The 20,459-nt window shown below is 37.1% G+C and overlaps 1 protein-coding gene across 5 annotated transcripts in view; it reads left to right on the top strand.

Annotated features, from left to right (window-relative positions):
* The first annotated feature begins 3,153 nt into the window (after positions 1 to 3,153).
* GULP1 (GULP PTB domain containing engulfment adaptor 1) overlaps positions 3,154 to 20,459 on the top strand; it is a 95,389-nt gene continuing 78,083 nt past the window's right edge. For all 5 annotated transcript variants that reach the window (XM_032860261.1, XM_032860259.1, XM_032860258.1 and 2 more), the window contains exons 1-2: positions 3,154 to 3,216; positions 9,201 to 9,262. In XM_032860261.1, coding sequence (XP_032716152.1) covers positions 3,189 to 3,216; positions 9,201 to 9,262 — 90 coding nt within the window. In that variant the 5' untranslated portion in view covers positions 3,154 to 3,188. The remainder of the gene's footprint in view (positions 3,217 to 9,200; positions 9,263 to 20,459) is intronic.

The raw sequence follows: 20,459 nt of genomic DNA, 5'->3' as shown, positions 1-20,459 counted from the left end.
AGTGTATTGAATACCGACTTACGTTTGCACACTGTATTCTGCACATGGGCATAGTGAGCAAAGCCAGTGTCTGCTTAGTTTCTAGTGGGGAATTACGACCTGTTTCTCAAGGAAGAGTAGAGTGTCATTGGATCAAATAAATATGCTAAAAACTAGTGTTTGGAAAGTGAAATTATGGCTTTTGTTTCTATGATAAGAACAGCTTGTCCATTACCCACTGACATTTATATCTATGTGCTTTATGAGCAGGTAAAAATCCTTCGGGGATTTCAGAGTCATAGAATCTTCATTTCATATCCTTTATTTATTTGGCCTCCTGAACTTTATACAGTTATGTTAAGGTTTTTTTTTTCTTTCTGTCTTTATGCCCCAAAGAGTTTATATTATATTGTTAATTTTAAAATACACACAATTTCATGAAATTTAAAATTATATGGTATTAAAATCCATCTTTATATTTCACAATCTACTATTGTTGAAAATGTCTACCTGAGACATACTGAATTTGATCTGCTGATTAATAGGCTTCCTGGTAATTTTATTTTTCCGGAGAAATTGGACCTTACATTTGGATAATTATGTTTCTTTTGTGCTAGTTTGTTATCGTCACTTATTCTTTTCAGGATATGATCAATCAATAACCATGTCTGTTAGGTTCTAGATGAAAACTAACTTTTGGGACGAGACAAAATATATTTTGTCTGTATTGTAGTCCCTTCATTCCTTACAGAGTGGTTGACACTGGTGATTAAAAATGATTTCTGAATGAATGAATACATTATTTATAATAAATACAGTAATTTCAATCATTACTTCTATATCTTTTACATTATAGAAAAGAAACCGTATTATATCGTTAGTATAAATGATGTAATCATTTTGGTGTTTTAATTTTTTAAACATATTCTCTACCTTTCTTGTATTAATGGCATAATCATGAGAAGGTGAATGAAGTGTGAGGTTAATAGAAGAGTGATATTATTGTGTCACTATCTAAGCCTGGTAATATTTTATAATTTTTTTTATATTTATTTTATTTATTTATTTGAGAGAGAGAGACAGAGAGCCCGAGTTCTAATTCTTAACTGTTTTAATTCTTCATTGGGAGCAGAAATGCCTGAACAAAAATACCAGTAATTAGACTGTAAAAATGATTTTATTTTTAAGATTAATTTCTCTCCTTGTTTTACTGCTGTGTAGATTTGTAAATACTATGCACTAAATGTTGGTGGACCCCCCAAATTCACATGTTGAAATCCTGAACCCCAGAGTGGTATTTGGAGTTGGGGCCTTCGGAAGGTACTTGGGTTTAGATGAGGTCATTAGGGGACGACCCCGTGATGGGTAGTATCTTTATGAAAAGAGGAAAAGCAAGAGGGTTGTCCCTCTCTGTCATGTGAGGTCACAGCCAGAAGCTGTGTCCCACAAGCCATGAAGAGGGCCCTCACTGGAACCTCACTTAGCTGGCACCTGATCTCAAACCTCCAGCCTCCAACACTGCAAGTTAAAAATTTCTGTAGTTTACGTTATGGCAGTCCAAGCTGACTGTGGGGTGCTGCTGTAACAAATACCCAAAAATGTGGAAACGGCTTTGGGACTGGGTGATGGGTAGAAGCTGGAAGAGTGTTGAGGTGTTACTAGAAGAAGGTGATCGCTGTGATACTGCTCCAGGCAGTTCTGGTGAGGGTTCAGAAAGAAAAGAGAAGAGCTAAAAAGCCTCCAACTTCTTAAAGAATACATAAATAATGATAAGCAGAATGCTGGTAGATGTGTGGATGGGAATCTGATGGATTTCCAGATAGAAACATAGATAAAACATGTTACTGGACACTGGAGGAAAGCTATTTCTTGTTATGAAGTGGGCAAAGAACTTGGCTGAGTTGTGTTTGTGTTCTAGTATTTTTATGGAGGGTAGAACTTGCAATTAATGAAATTGGTATTTAGCTGAGAACATTTTTTTTTTAAGATTTTATTTATTTATTTGTCCGAGAGAGAGAGCCTGCGTGAGTGAGCACACAAGCAGGGAGAGGGCAGGCAGAGAGAGAAGCAGGCTCCCCGCTGAGCAAGGAGCCCAAGGTGGGGCTCTATCCCAGGACCCCCAGATGAAGGCGGAAGCGTGGCTGAGCCACCCAGCCACTAAGTTCTCTTAGAGAGAATTTCTAAGCAAGGTGTTCAAAGAGTGGCTTGGTGCCTTCTAACTGATTATACTAAAATGTGGAAGAAGAACAACTGAAAAAGGAATTATTTAAAAAAGAGAGAGAGAGAGATATAGGCACCTGGGTCTGCTTCTCTGCCCCTCCCCCTTGCTTGTGCTTTCCCATCGTCCCAAAAATAAATAAATAAAATCTTAAAAAGATAAAAAAGAGACAATACTTGAAGATTTGGAAAATTCTCAGCCCGTTCATGTAGCAGAGAATACTAAGGTTGTGGCCAAACAACCCTTGGCCAGTTTCAGCTGAAGGGAATGGAGATGGCATGAAATGAAGGAAGGCTTTTGGGCTTCGTAGATCCTATAGGACTGGAACATAGTTATTTTGCTGTGAGCATGCATTATTCTTCAAGATTAGGGATGAATGATCCCAAAGGCAAATTCAGAGATCATCAGGGCTGCCTCCTTGGTTTCAGACTGGGGAAGGACGCCGCCATCTCGGTTTGAACAGCTCGGGCAGCAGCTGCCCAGGGCATTATGGGGCACAGGGCTGCCTGGCAGAGCCTGGCTGGAGAGGGACACGACTGCCACTTCATAATCAAAACTTCTGTTTATTTACTGCTGTTAATCATTGCTCAGAACTGTGCCACATCTCTTAACTATTGGCTGAAAGTATTAGTCTTCTTTCTCCTAAAATTTGCAGATAAATGTAATTAATGATAGATGTACAACAAGAAAAAGACAAGAAGATTAATGAACATCGGAGGAAATTTATTTGAGATACTGTTCTTATCTGTTCGGCCATTTGTAACATTGAGTACTCTATTCTTACCCCGTGTCTTTTGGGGCATTTCACAATATTCTTTATAAATATTTAAGACACATTTTAAAAGGCTTTGTGATGAAAAATGCATTTGCATTTTATGCAATGCAATGTGCAAAAGAGGTTGGTCAACATATCTTTATTTAGGCTTCAATATTTTGTCATTTTTGTAGGCTATAAAGTGTTATTGAACTGGACATCTGTTTGGTGGTCATCATGAACCGTGCTTTTAGCAGGAAGAAAGGTAAGTGAGCCCGTTTAAAGGGTCTGGGGGTCAATTCAATATCACTGTGAAAATCGGGCAGAGATGCTAAGGACTCAGTTTTTCCTATTGTCAAACCACATGGTTCAGGAATGACGTTAGACCAGAGCAACACAAATGTGCACACATTGCTAATTAACCTTTGGTTATCACCCTAATGAGAGTGGAGTTGTTTAGTACATTTAATTCAGCATACGTTTATGACAGTATGCTTCCTGGCAATTTCATTCTGTGGTACGAAACTGCAAAAAATAAAGTGATCTGAAACTAGTCCTACTGGCTTGTGTAGTCTTATAATACTCAACTCATGGGCGTGTATGAGGGTCCCATGATTTAAAATCATGTTTGTATGTGTGCATATGCTTCCCTGTTTACTGCGTAATATGTGAGGGTTGATGATAAGTAAGCTGATAGCAACGAGGCCAAAATAACTTTAGGATTTTGACGTAAAATAAATATAAATGTAATATATCATAATTATCAGCATAGGAATGAAAGAAACAGCTAGTTAAATGTTACTTTTTTAAGGGGCAGTAAAACATGGCATTTGACAAATATTTCATGATATACTCATAGGAAAGATTGAAATGTTTGATAGTTTTATGTAGTTAAGGGAAGTTAAAATAATGTATCCTTGTCTTTTTTTTTGCTTTTTTTTTTTTGGAAATATTTTATTTATTTGAGAGAGAGTGAGCTGGGGGAGGTGTAGAGGCAGAGGAAAGAGCAGGCTCCCCGCTGAGCAGGGATCTGGATGTGGGACTCGATCCCAGGACCCCTGGATCATGACCAGAGCTGAAGGGAGATGCTTAACTGCCTGAGCCACCCAGGTGCCCTGTCCTTATCTTTCTGTAAGAAGTTGTTTAGTGATGGACACAGGGCTCTGTCCTATTTAATACACTGTCAGTGAAGTGGGAGAGGATAATTAAACAACGTCACTCAGTTTTATAAGTGATCGTAAACAAGACGAGATAAACTGATATGGTGGAGTTAACAGATACATGGGGGAGAAATGACCAGTTGGCTTATGTTCCGCACCATAAACTTAATAAGGTACTGTAAATTGATGAACGTGGATCCAGAAAGTCTAACACTTTCATTCTTATTTATAAACTGTCATTATTTGGAAGGCGAACCTTCAGTGCCATGTGGGTAAACAAATGGCCGAAGAATTAAGTCTGAACTGTGTGGTTATCAGAGGTTCTAGATAATTTTCTACTGTATGAAATGAATAGTCCAGAACCACAGACTAGACTGTTCTGTCCATGGACTTCAGCCCGGTGTGTTCTCATTTTAAAGGATTGATCGACACATTGTAACACACCCGACGAGCGAGGGGGGGTGTGTGACGTCAAGACATTCAACCTGGAGCAGGAACCTGGCTGAGAACCTGAGAACCTTTGGTGTGGTCTCTCAGTGTTTGGAGGACTGTCATGTGGCCATGGGACTAAGTTTAATAAAGGTCAAATAGGTGTAAATTACAAGGTCATTGATTTAATGCAGGAAAAAATTCCAACAAAGTTGTGCAAACATAATGGAATGACTTGAAGCACAAACTTTTTTTGTTACGGGAGTGAGAAGTCCTCAGCGTTTGGCTGTGGTGCAGAGGAGTGATGTATTCAGTAGGGATTTAGGTAATGTGAGCTTTCTGGCACTTTTTCACCCTGGGAAACTAGGAATTTATTATTTTATTTATTTTTCTGATAAGGGGAGGGCAAAAATAACATTTGTCATTTGTAGTTTGATTCCGATTTAAAACACATTCTGAAAGTAATATAATGTTCTTTTTAAATTTCTTCTACTGGTAGAAAAAGAATCTAGAAATAATCCTATGAGACATAGAAGTATTTTTAATGAAGTAATAAAAATCTTACATCACAACTCATCACTTTAATCATATTTTATTTTATTTTTTTTAAGAGAGTATTTATTTATTTATTTGAGAGAGAGGGAGCAGAGGAGCAGAGGGAGAGGGACAAGCAGACTCCATGCTAAACACAGAGCCCAACACGGGGCTCAGTCTGGTGACCTTGAGATCATGACCTGAGCCAAAATCAAGAGCCAGTTGCATAACTGACTGAACCACCCAGGCGCCCCATTATCTTATTTTTAAAAAACACTTCTAGACTCTTTTTTTTTATTTGCTTACAGTTCCTTTTTCCGAAGGTTTTAAAGTTGAAACTCCCATTTTCTAATTTCTCTTTAGCTAAAGACGATGTTGGAGTTTTTCATTGAGAAATCCCAAGTAACCAGCAACTGTGTATCTGTGTGACTTGATGACAGTGGGAGGACGGCTGCGGGGAAGATCGGAGTGATTGACAGAGGCAGGACATGGAAGCACTTGTTCTTTTCCTGCTTTGCCCCACTGTCTTTAAAAATGTCTTGTGATTTTCCCCCCCAAATCTAATGATTAAATATCCTTATGAAGATTAGAGTATTAGAGGATTGATCAATATTTTACTCTGATTTCACGTTAGAACTTGATACTGGAAGTTCTACCCGCCAGTCAGTTACGGCTCTCGTTTAGTGAGGTCGTGAAAGGGGGAACTCTCAGAGCCCTGCTGCCGGCTTCAACCAGTACCACTATTCGGTTGAATTTTAATTTGAAATAGAAAAGTGGAATTTTATGAGAGACGTCCATATATTTTGACAATTGGGAGCTGTAATTGTACCCCTAGAGAATATGCAATTCAGTCATGTTTCCTGTAGCTGGTATCCGCATGTGTTGTATATTCGACTCTAAACAGAGAAGACGGTCTTCAGTCAGTAGAAGCTTATCTTTTCTTTCAAAAGTGTCCAGTTTACGTGGTCATCACGTGCACTCTTACTAAACCATCCTGGACCTCAGAAGCTGAAGGCAAAGACACTGTTCTCTTAAACTCAAACATATCTCTATATTTTTCTTTTTAGCAACCTTCCATTCGTATTTGGTCTGGTATTCTTTGATTGAATTAGCTAGTGACTTCACTGATCTTCTTTGCAAATTCTCTAATGCTGTACAGAGTCTGAAAAAGACTGAGTGTATTAGAATTGCATTATTTGGACTATTTTGAAGAGATCTGTAAAAATTATTCTAATTTCATAGTCATCAAGTAAATTTTAATGAATGTGTTTATTCTGTAGCTCCTTTTCTTTTTTTGGATTACTTTTTAATTTTTTAATATAAATTCAATTAATTAACATATAGCCTATTATCAGTTTCAGAGGGAAAGTTCAGTGGTTCATCAGTCTTATAGAATACCCAGTGTATGGCTCCTTTTCTTATGATAGCCTTCTCTTTGAATTCTTAAAATCCTATATTCTATTCATTACATATAAAACTGAATAATTTAGTAAAAAAGCATAAAATTTTGAACATGAGTAAATGTGATTAAATAATTCAACTAATTACACTTTAACTTACCAGTTGGCCTACTGATGAGTAGATACAATCACAGTGCATAGCGCTTAAGATTCAATATTTAAATATTATTTTTCTTTTTATAACCCATTCATTATGCATCTATTCACCCAACATTTAGGTTTAAATTTGATATATTCAGAGAAGGTACTTCCTGTATGCTAAGCTCTGGTGATACAATAATAATGAAATTTCTGCATTATTCTTTTTTTTTTTTTTTAAAGATTTTATTTATTTATTTGACAGACAGAGATCACAAGTAAGTAGAGAGGCAGGCAGAGAGAGAGGAGGAAGCAGGCTCCCTGCTGAGCAGAGAGCCCGATGCGGGGCTCGATCCCAGGACCCTGAGATCATGACCTGAGCCAAAGGCAGAGGCTTAACCCACTGAGCCCCTCTAGGCACCCAGTCTGCATCATTCTTGATGAGCTCTTAATCTAAATGCACTTGAACACTTGGATTTGTTACAGTCAGGGTGGTTTGACACTTGCCAAATATTTTGACATGTTGGCATTTCCCTTTACATGGCTGTTTACTCTTTAGTGATTACAGTTCAATTTCAAGGAAGGGGACACGTTCCAGATGTCTGTGTTCCTGTTTCTGTACCATGTCCGTATATCTGATGGCTTTTGTGGGCATAGGTTGTGACCGGATACCATCGTCTATACTCGCTCTTCAAGGCCAGGCACATCTATAGGAGTTAATATAAAGAGTTTTATTCTGTCAGTTTTTTCTTTTGCCAGAGTATACATCAGGAAGACAGTAAGGATGTGTTTTAGAGATCTTTCGGGTTTTATAAGTGTACGGCCTGTGCTGGAGGTATGTCCGCCAGACCATCAGTGCGTGATCATGTGGACACCGAGTTCTTGTCATTGTAGCGATTACAGCTTACCCACTGGTCATTTCATATTAGTACCAGCTGGATAGAACTGCCCGCTTTCTAGGTCACCTTAATGCAAGACTGTAACTGGTTGCGTCATCAGCTTTCCAGTGTAGTGGCTGCAGGAGAAAGCAGTCATCCCTCTTCCTCAGGGTTGGAGTGAACGTCGTACTCAGACTTAAACTTTATGTCCTTCTGAACAGTGCTGTGTATCTTGGAAAAGGAGACATGAGAAGAATTGAGTTAAGGGGTTAAAAACAGAAATTGGATTTTTTTTTCTTTTTTAGGTTTCCTAAAGGTAGGTCTTTGTTCTTATTGTTTTGATATTTTTATTGTTCTGGTGTATAGCATTGTGATTTATTTCTTTTAATATACAAGGGCAAGACTGTATCTTAAATCTAAGTACAAATTTTTCTGAACTAATCATATCACTATTCAGGAGCAGTCATAAAGGAAAAAACTGTAATTAAATTTAAAATCCTTACAGGAAGTAAAAAATTCACACATTAATGGCGACGGCAATATGTCAATATTGCTTTTTGAAGCTCAGAATGTGTTGCCTCTCAGAGTACAGCACCCAAGTACAATCATCACATATTCCCTCGAGTAGTCAGAAAGAGCCCTAAAATTCACCATAAGCTTGGGATGTTTATCATTCCCTCATGTTCTGTTTTAGAAATTCATATGAATATTGGATTGTACCCCATAAATGTGTTTAAAATAAATATACTGTGTTATTTTCAAGTGGTATAAAATAATTGACCTTCCAGACATAGGCTTTTTTCTTTTTGTCTTCCTATTCCCCCATTCTGAGAACATTTTAATGATATCAAACTGGTTTCTGTTAACATTTTCAAATGTTCTGAATTGAATGTTGAAAATACTTTGTTCGTAATCCATTTCTGTTCAGTACTTACTAACTACTTTTCATGGTAAAATATGTCTTTGATTGTATTCTGTTCATAGTATTGATTCTAAATTTTTAAATTCCAAGAGGAATAAAATATTCACAAAACTTTGCTAAAGGAGACAGTAGTTTTTGAAGATTTCAAAAGTTTACTACAGACAAATGCAATTTCTAAAAAATGGTATAATTTTATTTAATGTTTTTTGTTTTATCCCCACTTACTCAGTCCACAAAATGTTTTGGAAGATGTGTAGACTATATAAATAAAATTCAAACTTGAGTGAAAAATATTTTTTTCTATTTCTACCAATAATATACAGTTCAAATTATTTTCATTATCTTCTATCTTTTTAGTCACATTTATTTTTAATATTCTCTTACACTAATCTAAGAAAATTATAAAGATTTAAGATTGATTAGAGAATTTAAAAAACCCTATAAACCATGAGAGTATAAGCAGAAAGAAGACGTCACATAATCATGTAATCTGTACAGTTGTCTTCCACTGAGTTGTTATTTTTTAATATTCTTTAGAAACTTAGTATCACTTCATTATTTGAATACTTTTTAAAGGAAAAGCTAGGGACTTTTATATCAAGGAAAGAATCTTCTAAGCACTTTACAGCTACACTGTTCTCCTATCTGACCAGTTAGTCTTTCTCAGTTTAGTATGAGAATCACGACTTAGAAATGCTCCCACCCCTGTCAGACTCCTTATGCTAATGAATGAATATGACCCCTCGGAACATGTAATTTAATTTAACCTTGTGTATTCTTCATTGCAGACAAAACATGGATGCATACTCCCGAAGCTTTATCAAAACATTACATTCCCTATAATGCAAAGGTAAAATGGCTTATAAGATATTTATTTAATTTATTTTGTTATGTTATTTTTATTAAATTCATGATTGATCTAAGAAAGATTGTTTATGCGTTGGCATTTCCCAGTAGATGGTTCCTAAAAAAAACTTTGCATAAGAAATTTTGTAATATATAGTATGGGGAGTGATTTTTTCCACCAAATAAGTAATTCTTTTTTTTTTTCCCCTGTCACTCCAAATAAGCAATTATTTTATTTAATTATAAAGAGTATTCTTTATAAGTTCGGTCTGTCATGCATGTATTCTCTTTAAATAATGTAGCTATCTTTAAAATTATTTGCAATATCATGGCCTGTAGGAAATAAAACCACCAACAAATTAGCTTCCTTTGAAAGCATTTTAATGTTGCATTGCATAGACGAATGTAAAAACTAACCTGATCAGGAGAGAAATGAGCTACAATTTTGATGAATGCAACTTTCATTCAAAAAAAGAGACAAAACTTAATTAGGAAAACAGAAAAAAGCACATTTTTGACTCTTGTGTTTAGTTTTCTTCATTTTAGTAAATAGAAGCAAGCAATCCATGCTCCATATCTTCAAAGAAAAGGTCTTTAAAGAAAGGTATTACTGTGTAATTAGGGAGCACGAAATCTGAAATAGATTAGAATACACTTGGAAGACACAGGAGAGAAAGTTGTGTTGGGGACCGTGCAGGCGGGCCAGACTTAAGTAACTGACCTTTAGACACAGCATGGGAAAAAGAGAAAATGATAAAAATTATTTTTATAAAGAAAACTTAAGAGTTTATGAATTAGCAAACTCTGTACTGGGTATACTGGATATAATGAGATGAGGTATAAGGAATGATTTTAGAAAAAACTTAAAAAAACATGTATTGAACAGAAAGTCAATGCTGTTTAATAGAGAACCTCTTTCAGTGCTTGTCTGAGTCTGAATCAGTAGGAAGAAGCGTTTGTAAGATCATCTGGAGATCCGTCCGGACCTGTTGCTCAGCAGTGCGATTGGTAGCGTATGGCACCTCCATTTTGTCTTGCTGACTTTGTAGCGAAGAAATACTCTAAATATTTTTGGTGTAAAGCTAACATGCTTGACGAAATAAGTCAATCGGAGAAAGACAACTACCATATGATCTCCCTGATATGAGGAAGTTGAGAGGCACGGTGGGGGGTTTGGCGGGGTAGGAAAAGAATTAATGAAACAAGATGGGATTGGGAGGGAGACAAACCATCAGAGACTCTTAATCTCACAAAACAAACTGAGGGTTGCCTGGGGGTGGTGGCGGTTATGGACATTGGGGAGGGTATGTGCTGTGGTGAGTGCTGTGAAGTGTGTAAACCTGGCGATTCACAGACCTGTATCCCTGGGGCTAATAATACATTATATGTTAATAAAAAAATAAAACATTTTTTAAAAAAAGCTAATGTGCTTGAAATCACTGCAGTGCTTAGGCTTTCCCTCTAATGTGACATGAAGTTTGATTGCCATGACTTAGCGTGAAAAGTTTAGTCAGCTGCGTGAGAAAAATTAAGTTACTATCCTCTCTCTCTTCCGCAGATACTCTCCATGTTAGCTGTTGAGAAATTGTATGAAAACTTTTTAGAAAAAATTTAATTTTGAAAACCACTATTATTTTAAAGTGCATGCTAAGTTTTTGATATTATCTATCATACCAGAATCGTGTCTTTTAACTGAAACCACCGCATATTACTTATTTTTAGATATGACTGAAATGTCTCATTTTGAAAAACTGGATTGAAAGATTCTGATTGAATCCTTCTGATGTAAAGGATTGAAAGATTCTGATGAGAACTGTCCCTGACTTTTGGGTTAGGGTTAACAGTAGAGATCGTCGTCCGTGTTACTCCCAGCTGCAGAGCTGCTCTAAGTTATTCTGCACGAAGTAGAGGGTACGCAAACGCCTTCGCAGACTGGCGTCGGTAAATTACGGAGGAGCAAGTTGATTTTGTCCGTTCTGATACGGCCTCCTGAGCGATAAATATGTCAGGTACACCAAGTAGTGTTGCAACTGTTTGAAGAACTTTTTTTTTTTTTTTTCTGAATTCTTTTTTTTGTAGAACAATTTGAACTCATCATTAGTAGTTATTTTTGAAAATTTTCTAGATCTCTTTAGCGTACATGCTGCTTGAAAACCAAACCAGTGTCCACAGGATGTACCTTAGCACAACAACAGCCACACAGAATAAAGACTCTTGGGGTGCCTGACTGGCTCAGCCTGTACATTAGGTGACTGTTGATCCTCAGGGACATGAGTTCAAGCCCCATGTTGGATGTGAAATCTACCTAAAAAATCCACAACAAAAAATAGTAGTAAAAAAAAGATAAAGAAAGATAAAGACAAGAGGTTAATAAATATATGAAAAAGAACCTCCACTTATAATCAAATAAATACTTAAAAATGAACTCTGTATATTTGATGAATTAATGCATAATAACATTTCCAAAGTAATTACAAAGTAGTTACATTTCAGTGGGTTCTAATATATACCAGGAAATGATCTCACTTATTATTTGCCGTGACTCAATATGGTGATTATTGATCTTTACATAAGAGAAAACTTTATGTTTTACGTAGGAGAAATAAAGGCTGAAAGGTTAAGTAACCTGCCTGTCGTCACAGACCCTGTAAGATGGAGCCAGAGTCGGAAACTGAGGTCTGTGTGGCTTCAGGGATTGGCTGTTGTTCATGTGAGAGTAACACTCGATTTGCCATTCATCCGCTGCGTTGCTGACAGCGTGAGGTGCTGTTCCGGAAACTTCACTGAATATCAGTGAAGCTCTAGAGCTGTATGACACATGTCTTACATGCTCATGGACCTTCCGTCCTAAGGAAATACCACACAGACATGAGCAGCGTTGAAGTCAGATCATGTTCTGTGTCATTCCGATGTCATTGAACAGAACGCTAAGGAGATTCGGAGAACGGTGAGACTCTCGTTTCGTGAAAGAGGGAGTGAGCTCGAATTTCCCAGGTCGAAACAGGGTCTCCGAGAAGTGACCATTTCATGCAGAGATATCTGAAGGACGATGAGTAGAGTCCACAAGGTCTGAGCCACAAACAGTATGGTGAGAGTTGGGCTGGGGCATCGAGTGCTGACGATGGTGAAGTCAGCGTTGCGTCTGAGAAACAGGTGTGAAGATGTGTACACACTCACACACACATTTATCTCAATGAATGGGTTACACAATTTTGGCACTGGCTAGGCAGGTCTGAAAAGCATATGGCAGGACTTCCGGAAGGGCAGGTTGGATGTTCTTGGGCAGGAGCTGACCACAGGTAAAATTTCTTCTTTAGGGACAAAGCAGTTCCATTCTCAAGGCCTTGAAATTGATATCAAACCCTCCCGTACTATTTTTTACATAATGCCAACTGGTTATAGATGTTGATCACATCTATAAAGTAACTTCGTGGCAACACTTGGGTTAGAATTTGACTGCATAGCCGCAGAGTATAAGCTGTCCACGGTGCCACGCAGCACTGACCATCGCAGGTACTAAGGATGGGCAGCGCTAAAGAGACAAGCTGGGAAGGCTTTGCATGGCCATAGAAGTAGTTGGAGTAGGGAACTAATTAAGGATTTTAGGAAGATAAATCTTCAGTGATCTGAAAGTTGATTCGGGTCAGGACAGAAGGATGGCAATCAGCTTCTTAGGGAGTTAACTTAGGTCCAAGTGTGTGGTCCTCTGTTTCTAGAGGGTGACAGGTAAACACGCAGTGGAAAATAAAGATGTGCTAAAATACTGCAAGGGAAGAATTGGTGCAATAGAGGAATAGTTTATATGCAGAAGAAAAATGGCTATTTTCATCCTGGCTAAAAGAGGGAAAGATCATACTATTATCAAGATTTCCATCACTTCATTCACTTTTGGGATCCACTGGTTACAAATTAACCTGATAAATTTACCAGAAATGTTCAAGAACTATAATTCTCCCTGGGGAAGCATGTAATAATGTGTACATTTAGGTCTTTTCACTTTTAAAATAATAGTTGTCTGCTCATGTTATTTCTTTAAGAACATACTGTAGTTCCACATTCTTTCATTTGCTGTAAAATTCAATTTCAGAAATTCACATTTAATATTCAGAGTATGCTCATTTCAGTTCTTATATGGATATAAAATAATGGTTTCTTTCAAAAGCATTTTTTTTTGTACAGGGTTCATTTCTTTTCTTCTTTTTTTTTTTTAATGAGCAGTGACATCTATAATACTAGTTCATTGGAAAATCTGCATGTTTTCCTGTACTCTATAGTGATGTTTTCAAACTGCAGGTTATGCTTCATGAGAAAAATTGGGTCACGGGAGGCATGTATTTAAAGATGAAATGGAATAGAAGAGAAAAAGAAAAGACGTTTATAGAATGCATATGGTAAACATCAAATTGTTCCATAAAATTGTGGTTCATAGTCATTGAATATGAAAGCCACCACATTTAAACAAAGACTTCACCAGATTTAACTAATTTAAGTCATGAAATAATAGTAGGGGGAGCTGCTTAAAAGAGCCATTAAATTCTTAGTAGAAGAGATGATCCGCATGGACGTTCAGGCCCACGTCATTGAATCCAGCGTCTTAAAGTTGTTTCTCGAATGTGCACGTGAGCGCGGTAGGAACGACAGAGAAACAAAGTGAAGTGTAGGTTCACTCGTGCTCTCGTTCACACGTGAGCTACCCATCGGAATGCAGCCCTAACATATGCAAAGTCCTGATCTAGAAACTCGGGAATTGATCAGTAAACCAAATAGATAAAATCCTGCCTGCCTGGGCTTTGCATATAATAAACAAAATAATACTACTTTTTCAGAAATACCTGATAAGAAAACTGGTTTTATTTGTTAATACATGGATTATTATATTGATTTGTATTATTTGTTACTGATCTATAGCATTACTATTTATATATTATATGGTAAATATGCATGTTAGTATATATAATATTGACACAATATCTATTAATACAGTATTCCAGGCTGCACTAATTTGCAGTGCAGAGAAAGCAGGATATTGGGAATCGGGAGAAGTGGGAAGGAGGGTGCCACCCTATTACACACGGTGGTCGGGGAAGATCTCTGAGGAGGGCAGAAGCCTGAGAAAATGCGGGAGTGAGCATGTGACTACAGGAGGGGACAGCGGTCCGGACATGGCTAGCATGCGTCAGGCGTCCCTGCCTAGCTGAGAACGGGTAGTCCAGGCCAGCGGGCGGGAATGCTGTAGGACGCAGGGGGATGCGGGGAAGTTCCAAAGACAGGTGGAGTAGAGCAGCTGGGACCCCTGGCGTCCTGTAGTTCTTTTAGGGCCTCGTAGACCGCTCTTAAAATTTGAAAACCCTTCAGTTTGCAGAATTTTTAAGAGAAAGAATGACAGGATCTGAGACACGTTTTTAACAGGATTAAATTAACCGTAAGGAGACGCAGGAGGACTTACTCAGAAGTGCCGTGTGGGGACCCAGGCTGGGAAAGGGACTATGGCTCGAGTCTGAGGAGGAGTGAAGGAGAAAGGCCGTGGGCCTCTGGGTAGATTTTGAAGGTGATGCTGATGGGGCCTATGGACGGATTGCGTGTTAGCTTTTCTATTTCTGCCATGATCAGAACATTAGAAGGAAATTTTAAGGTTGGTTTTTTTTTTTTAATCACCCTTAAGGAAGAACATAGAATTTTCCATCCCTTCAGGCGTTTGATGAGCCTCCTGAACCATCTTTTCTGTAAACGTGAAATACTAGAAACCTTTTACTTTAACAAACTTACTATTCTGTTGGTGCAAAATGGTGGTTTTTCAAATGAAGCATTAGGATATTTCATACAAAAACACTTTTTTTTTTTAAGATTTTACTTATTTATTTGACAGAGATCACAAGCAGGCAGAGAGGCAGGGAGAGAGAGGAGGAAGCAGGCTCCCCACTGAGCAGAGAGCCCGATGCGGGGCTCGATCCCAGGACCCTGAGATCATGACCTGAGCCGAAGGCAGAGGCTTAACCCACTGAGCCACCCAGGTGCCCCCCAAAACCCTTACTTGTGTTTTATTCTAAAATGTATCGTTATCCCAAAAACGGTTGGTGTCCTTACCTTGTGAAGTACCTGGCTTTCTAAAAGTGCTTAAGAATGCGGTTCTAGCGAGATGACCGTTCGCACAACTTCACACTGTTCTGCAGTAAAGAGACTCGGCATTGCCTGGATGTCAGTGTGCTGTGTCCCAAGTTTTCAAAGTGAGGGAATCAGAAACAAAGGGGAACATGGACCTTGACCTTAAAAACTTACAACTTCCCTTGGGGAGAAAGGGGCCCTGGAAACAAAGAATTTCAGAAGAAAATTAAATAGATTGTGACCAAAAAGATAAAATATGAATGCCAAGGACAAGTTTACAAAGAAAGATCATGATTTCAAGGGAATCTATCTCGAGGAATCATAGTCTGTGAAACATGCCGTTTGCCAGGAGGTGTATTTGAGGAGTTGTGACCCTTGGTATCTCCTTGACTGAGGGAGTCCCGTGGTTTCCTGCCAGCCTTTCTCAGCATCTCAGCATGATCGTCCTCAACATTTATAGCCTCTAAGCTCTTATTTGGCTTCTAAAAACAAAAAACAACAAAGAACAACAACAACCCCCATGAAAACCAGATATAATCTGAAAAACGACAGTAAGTGGGTAGCACTTGAGGATTCTGCCCTTGCACACGTTACCACTTCCATCCGGAGCTTCCTGCTCAGTGGTCATTGGTACAGAGAAGTCAGAACCCAGGTGTACCCCACAGTGGCAAGGCTGTATCCCAGCAATTCCACTGATGGTTCTAGAATTTTATCAGAACAGCTGCATAGTTGCTGCTCCCTTTTTCAAGGGAGTGTCTGGGTTCAAAGTTCAGCTCTCTTAGTTATTATCTGAATTATGTGACTTTTCTATTCTTGAGTTTTCTCATTTAGATTAGTAATTGTACCTACTTCATTGTACTGCTAGGAGGCTTAAATGAGTTCATATATTAAAAACCTCTTCAATCAATGTCTTGTATATCAAAGGCTTGTTATTATTATTAATATCTTTACGATAGCCAGTGTTCTGTCAACTTTGGAGTTGCCCTATTTATTATTATATCTTGAGAATAATGTTGCATTTGCATTATTCTCTGAAAAACAGAACAAAGTTCTTAGTGTACATGTCAGGTGTTGTATCCTTTCCATTTACATCAGAAACCCTGAGATCAGCCAATGCTCCTGCAGTGGCCAGCTTGAGAAGAAGTTCAACCTGGAACTAAAGGGTTTCCCTGTGAGCATGACAGGAGACCCAACAGTGCTGACCTTGTAGGTTTATATACAAGATAAGGTTTGGATTGTTAAAGAAAAATGCTATCCTAGTCAGACTTTCCTGTTACCTTGAGTTTTGCACAATTGCATTCCAGAGCAGAATGTTAATCCAAAGATCATCTTGGTCTTAAAGTCAAATACGGAAAGATGAGAAAGTCCATGCAAACCTTATAAAATTGTTATGGAGTTTTATAAGTAAAAAGTTAATGAAGAGAGAAAAATTGCAATATTATGTGACCTAATGAGTCATGTTAAAGAAAAGTTTTAGTGAAACTAAATTATTTTACTAATTTCTCAAATTAGTTTTGGTGAGTATATGATAAACTACCCTTCAGTGAAATGTTAATACTGCTTTATGACTTTTAACAGTAGAAAATTTGGGTCCCAGAAATAAATATCTACTATAGTGTCCAAACAAAAGGAAATTAGCAAAGAAAACATTCAACTGGAACCCAGTGGAAATCACCTAAACTTGGGCAAAAGATACATCCTTATAATTGATGAGATGTATTACTAACACATCCGGAAGGATTTAGGATTACAGATTCCTAAGATTCTCTAGAGCAGCTTTAGAGTAGTGACAAACACAGGCATTTGCAAATTTGCTGGTTGTGGATGGTAGGGGGCCAGGATGTAAACAAAACAAAAAAGCAAAAACCATAGCACTCAGCTGCATTCCATGTGATTCATTTCATTTGTTCAAAAATGGATTTTAGTTAATCTCAAAGCATAGGGACCATTTAAAAAAAATTTTTTTATAGAGTCTTTTAAAAACAGTTTTCTTAGACATTAAACTGGCTTTTAATAATGCTGATATGTGTATAACATAATCATTCCAAACTTTTTAAAATTGTAGTATAAGCATAAGAATTTAAAATTAATTATCATTCTTCCCAATTAAAAAAGGGATATATGCTATATCATATATATTGATAACAATTCTGCATTTGTACTCTTTGGAAATGTCCCATTATGACACATGATTTAAAAGAAAAATAGAAAGCTGTAGTATGTTATTTTTCCATTGTTTTCTTTAGAATGGAAAGCTATAAATCTTTCATGCTAAACTAAAAAAGAATATAGTAATAATGGGAAATTTGTTGAATTATGACTTTGTAGTTGGTATGTTCTTAGGAAATACAAAGATAAATAGAAAAAGAGAAATGACAGTAAGCACCCAATATAGCCTAATTTCTCAATTCTGGAGATGAACTTATAAAACGAATTTAATTTCTGAAAAGCATATGCTTGTTTTAAAAGATGCTTAATTGTGGGTTTTTTTTTTTCTTTCTCCCTAAGTTTTCTCAGGTAACTGAAATAGTTATTTTTAAAAATTTTTATTTACTCATTATTCCTTTTTTATTGCGGTATATTGACCTATGCAACATTATATTATTTTCAGGTATACAACAAAATGATTAGATATTTGTGTATATTGTAAAATGGTCACCACAGTAAATCTAATTAACACAATTTTGAAGGTGATCATCATTGTAAACTTACTTTGCATATGAGAATTCCCTTAAAAATTATCACACTGTTAGAAATTATTGAATAGAAACTAAAAACTCCATGTTAATTGCTCCTCATAACATTTCACTACGGACTACATTTTTTTTTTTTCTTAAAAAAAAAAGACATTCTATGTGTTAAGGATTCATAGACTTTTGGTATTGAAAAGGACTTCAAGAACCTTCCAATTACATCTCTTTCTTGTTAAAATAAATTGAGGCTCAAACTTACACAACAAGATAGTATCAGTTTAGAAATCAAGTCCGTTCTATGGCCGTTTTTCTGTCCATTGCAATCTGCTATTCCCAGTTTTAAAGAGAAAACCCTCTTAGCAAGCAGATGAATGAATCCAAACACAAAACAGAGTATGTATACTTGTATTCCCTTTATATACATTAGTTGTGAAGTTGGTTTGTCCGTGTAGCCCTGTCTGTCCGTTGGTCCCTGGGATATCATTTACAACGAGCCAGGGGTTTGGCAGGGATGCGACCCAGAGGAGAGTAAGTGAAGTCTGTGTATTTACCTCCCTACCAGGGAGGCCACAAAGTCTAAGCTTTTGTAAAGTATTTTATTTGTCTTATTCTGCTTTGCTTAATGGTATTAATATTAATATAATCCGCCGATGAAAAATGCCTACGGTGTTATTTATCTTCAAGTACTTCAGCTGGAGAGCGCCTAGTCATAAACGGGGAATTCTCTGAATGTTAGATACATTTGTCATTTAGTTCATATTTCTGTGTGGATTTGTGTGGCACTGTGTGAAATAACAAAGTTTGTTCATAGCCGAAGAATGTGAAAAAGGAAAAGTCTGATTTGGTCTCAAAGGGGTCAGGTAGTGGCATTCTGAAGCCTGGAATATGAAATTTAGGGATCTGGGCCAGAAACACAGCTAGGGAGTATTGTAGTTTTGGGGGGAAGAGCGTTTGAAATTGTGAAAATAAACAAATAAAATTAAAGTTTTTATCAAATTGACTTTTTGGTGAGTAATTACAATAAGCACAAGCTAAATATAAGAAAATTAGGAAAGAAGTGCACCTTTTTGAACAAAGGACCTATGAAAAATGAAAAATGGGAATGAAGAAGGAATTGTAATGGGAGATAAAACACCGCAGGAAATACCAGGGTTCTGGGATTATTTCGATTTAAACATTGAATCAGCATTGTTAGTGGCTACATGGTTGCATTTCCAGTACCGCTGGAAAGATGCTAGGTGGAAGCAAGTTGCCTCCAGAATTCTCTGTCGTTGGATTCCAGTATCGCGAAATAAGAGAAGCAGCCGTTCGCTTCCGAGAAGGAGCTGCTGCTGACAAAACCAGGATTCCAGCCGGCTGTGTTCTTACATTTTAGGAGATGTTTGGAAGAAGTAATCTTTCGTCTCTTAAGAAATATGTGCATACATATATTTAAATCAACTAAAGTCATTTTTCTCTTTTTTCTAATCTTATGAACTATGGGAAATTTCATCTCCATAGCAATTATGCATATTTTTACATTTAAGAATGGTCTCCTGTTGTGTGCCTGTTTCTTCAGTTTCCAAGAAAGTGTTTATTATCTTCTCTTTTTTCTTCCTGCCGGAATAAGCAGTTCCTTTTCCTGAACCTTTAAAAAATCATGTTCAGGAAAGTACAAGTAGAGTCCTGTCTCCGTCTTTGTATCAGACAGTACTGGAACATCTCCTTTTCTGTAACTTGCATGTTGTGATAGCAAAGCAGTAAAAAGAAAGGCTCTGGGGAGCTCGAGATCTGATGTAATTTATGCAACTCATAGTCTGAGAAAAGATGCATCTCCAAGTAGAGAGAGTACAGATAAAACACGGAAGAAGCAGTTGTTCACTTTTTAGTTCTGCGCTGTATTGTTTGCTGAAAATATATTATTTTGTAAACATGATAAATTCTAATTATAAAAAGTTAAGCCGTGTAGATGAGAACAGAAGTATAGAAATCAACACAATGCTCAAAATCATCTGAGGCAGAACTAACCCTTTGGTCACCGGAAATCCAGGTAACCTGGACTCAGGATACATACAAATATGAGAACAGACAGATTGAAAACGAGAGCGTTCAGCAGTGCATAAACCAACTTTCTGTGCATTTCACATCTGTCATCTCAATCTTCACAAATGCCCAGTGAGATGAAGGCTATTGATATCCCCCCATTAAACAGCAAAATTGTAACATTAAACTGCAAATAGTTGAATAGTTAAGGAGAACGAGGCTGGGAATGAAGAGATAGTTTGGAAGAATCAGCTTTATAAGAAGGAAATTAAAATATGCAAGCTGTTTTTCAATAAAGAGCCTTGAACTTTACTTGAATTTAACAAAAAGAAAAGATGAAATTGAAGTGATTAAAGGAGTCACTGAACATCAGAAATGTGTGTC

This window comes from Lontra canadensis, unplaced genomic scaffold, assembly GCF_010015895.1.
Source record: "Lontra canadensis isolate GAN:19392208 unplaced genomic scaffold, GSC_riverotter_1.0 scaffold18, whole genome shotgun sequence".
NCBI classification, from domain to species: domain Eukaryota; kingdom Metazoa; phylum Chordata; class Mammalia; order Carnivora; family Mustelidae; genus Lontra; species Lontra canadensis.
This window is presented reverse-complemented; position numbering and strand designations above follow the sequence as displayed.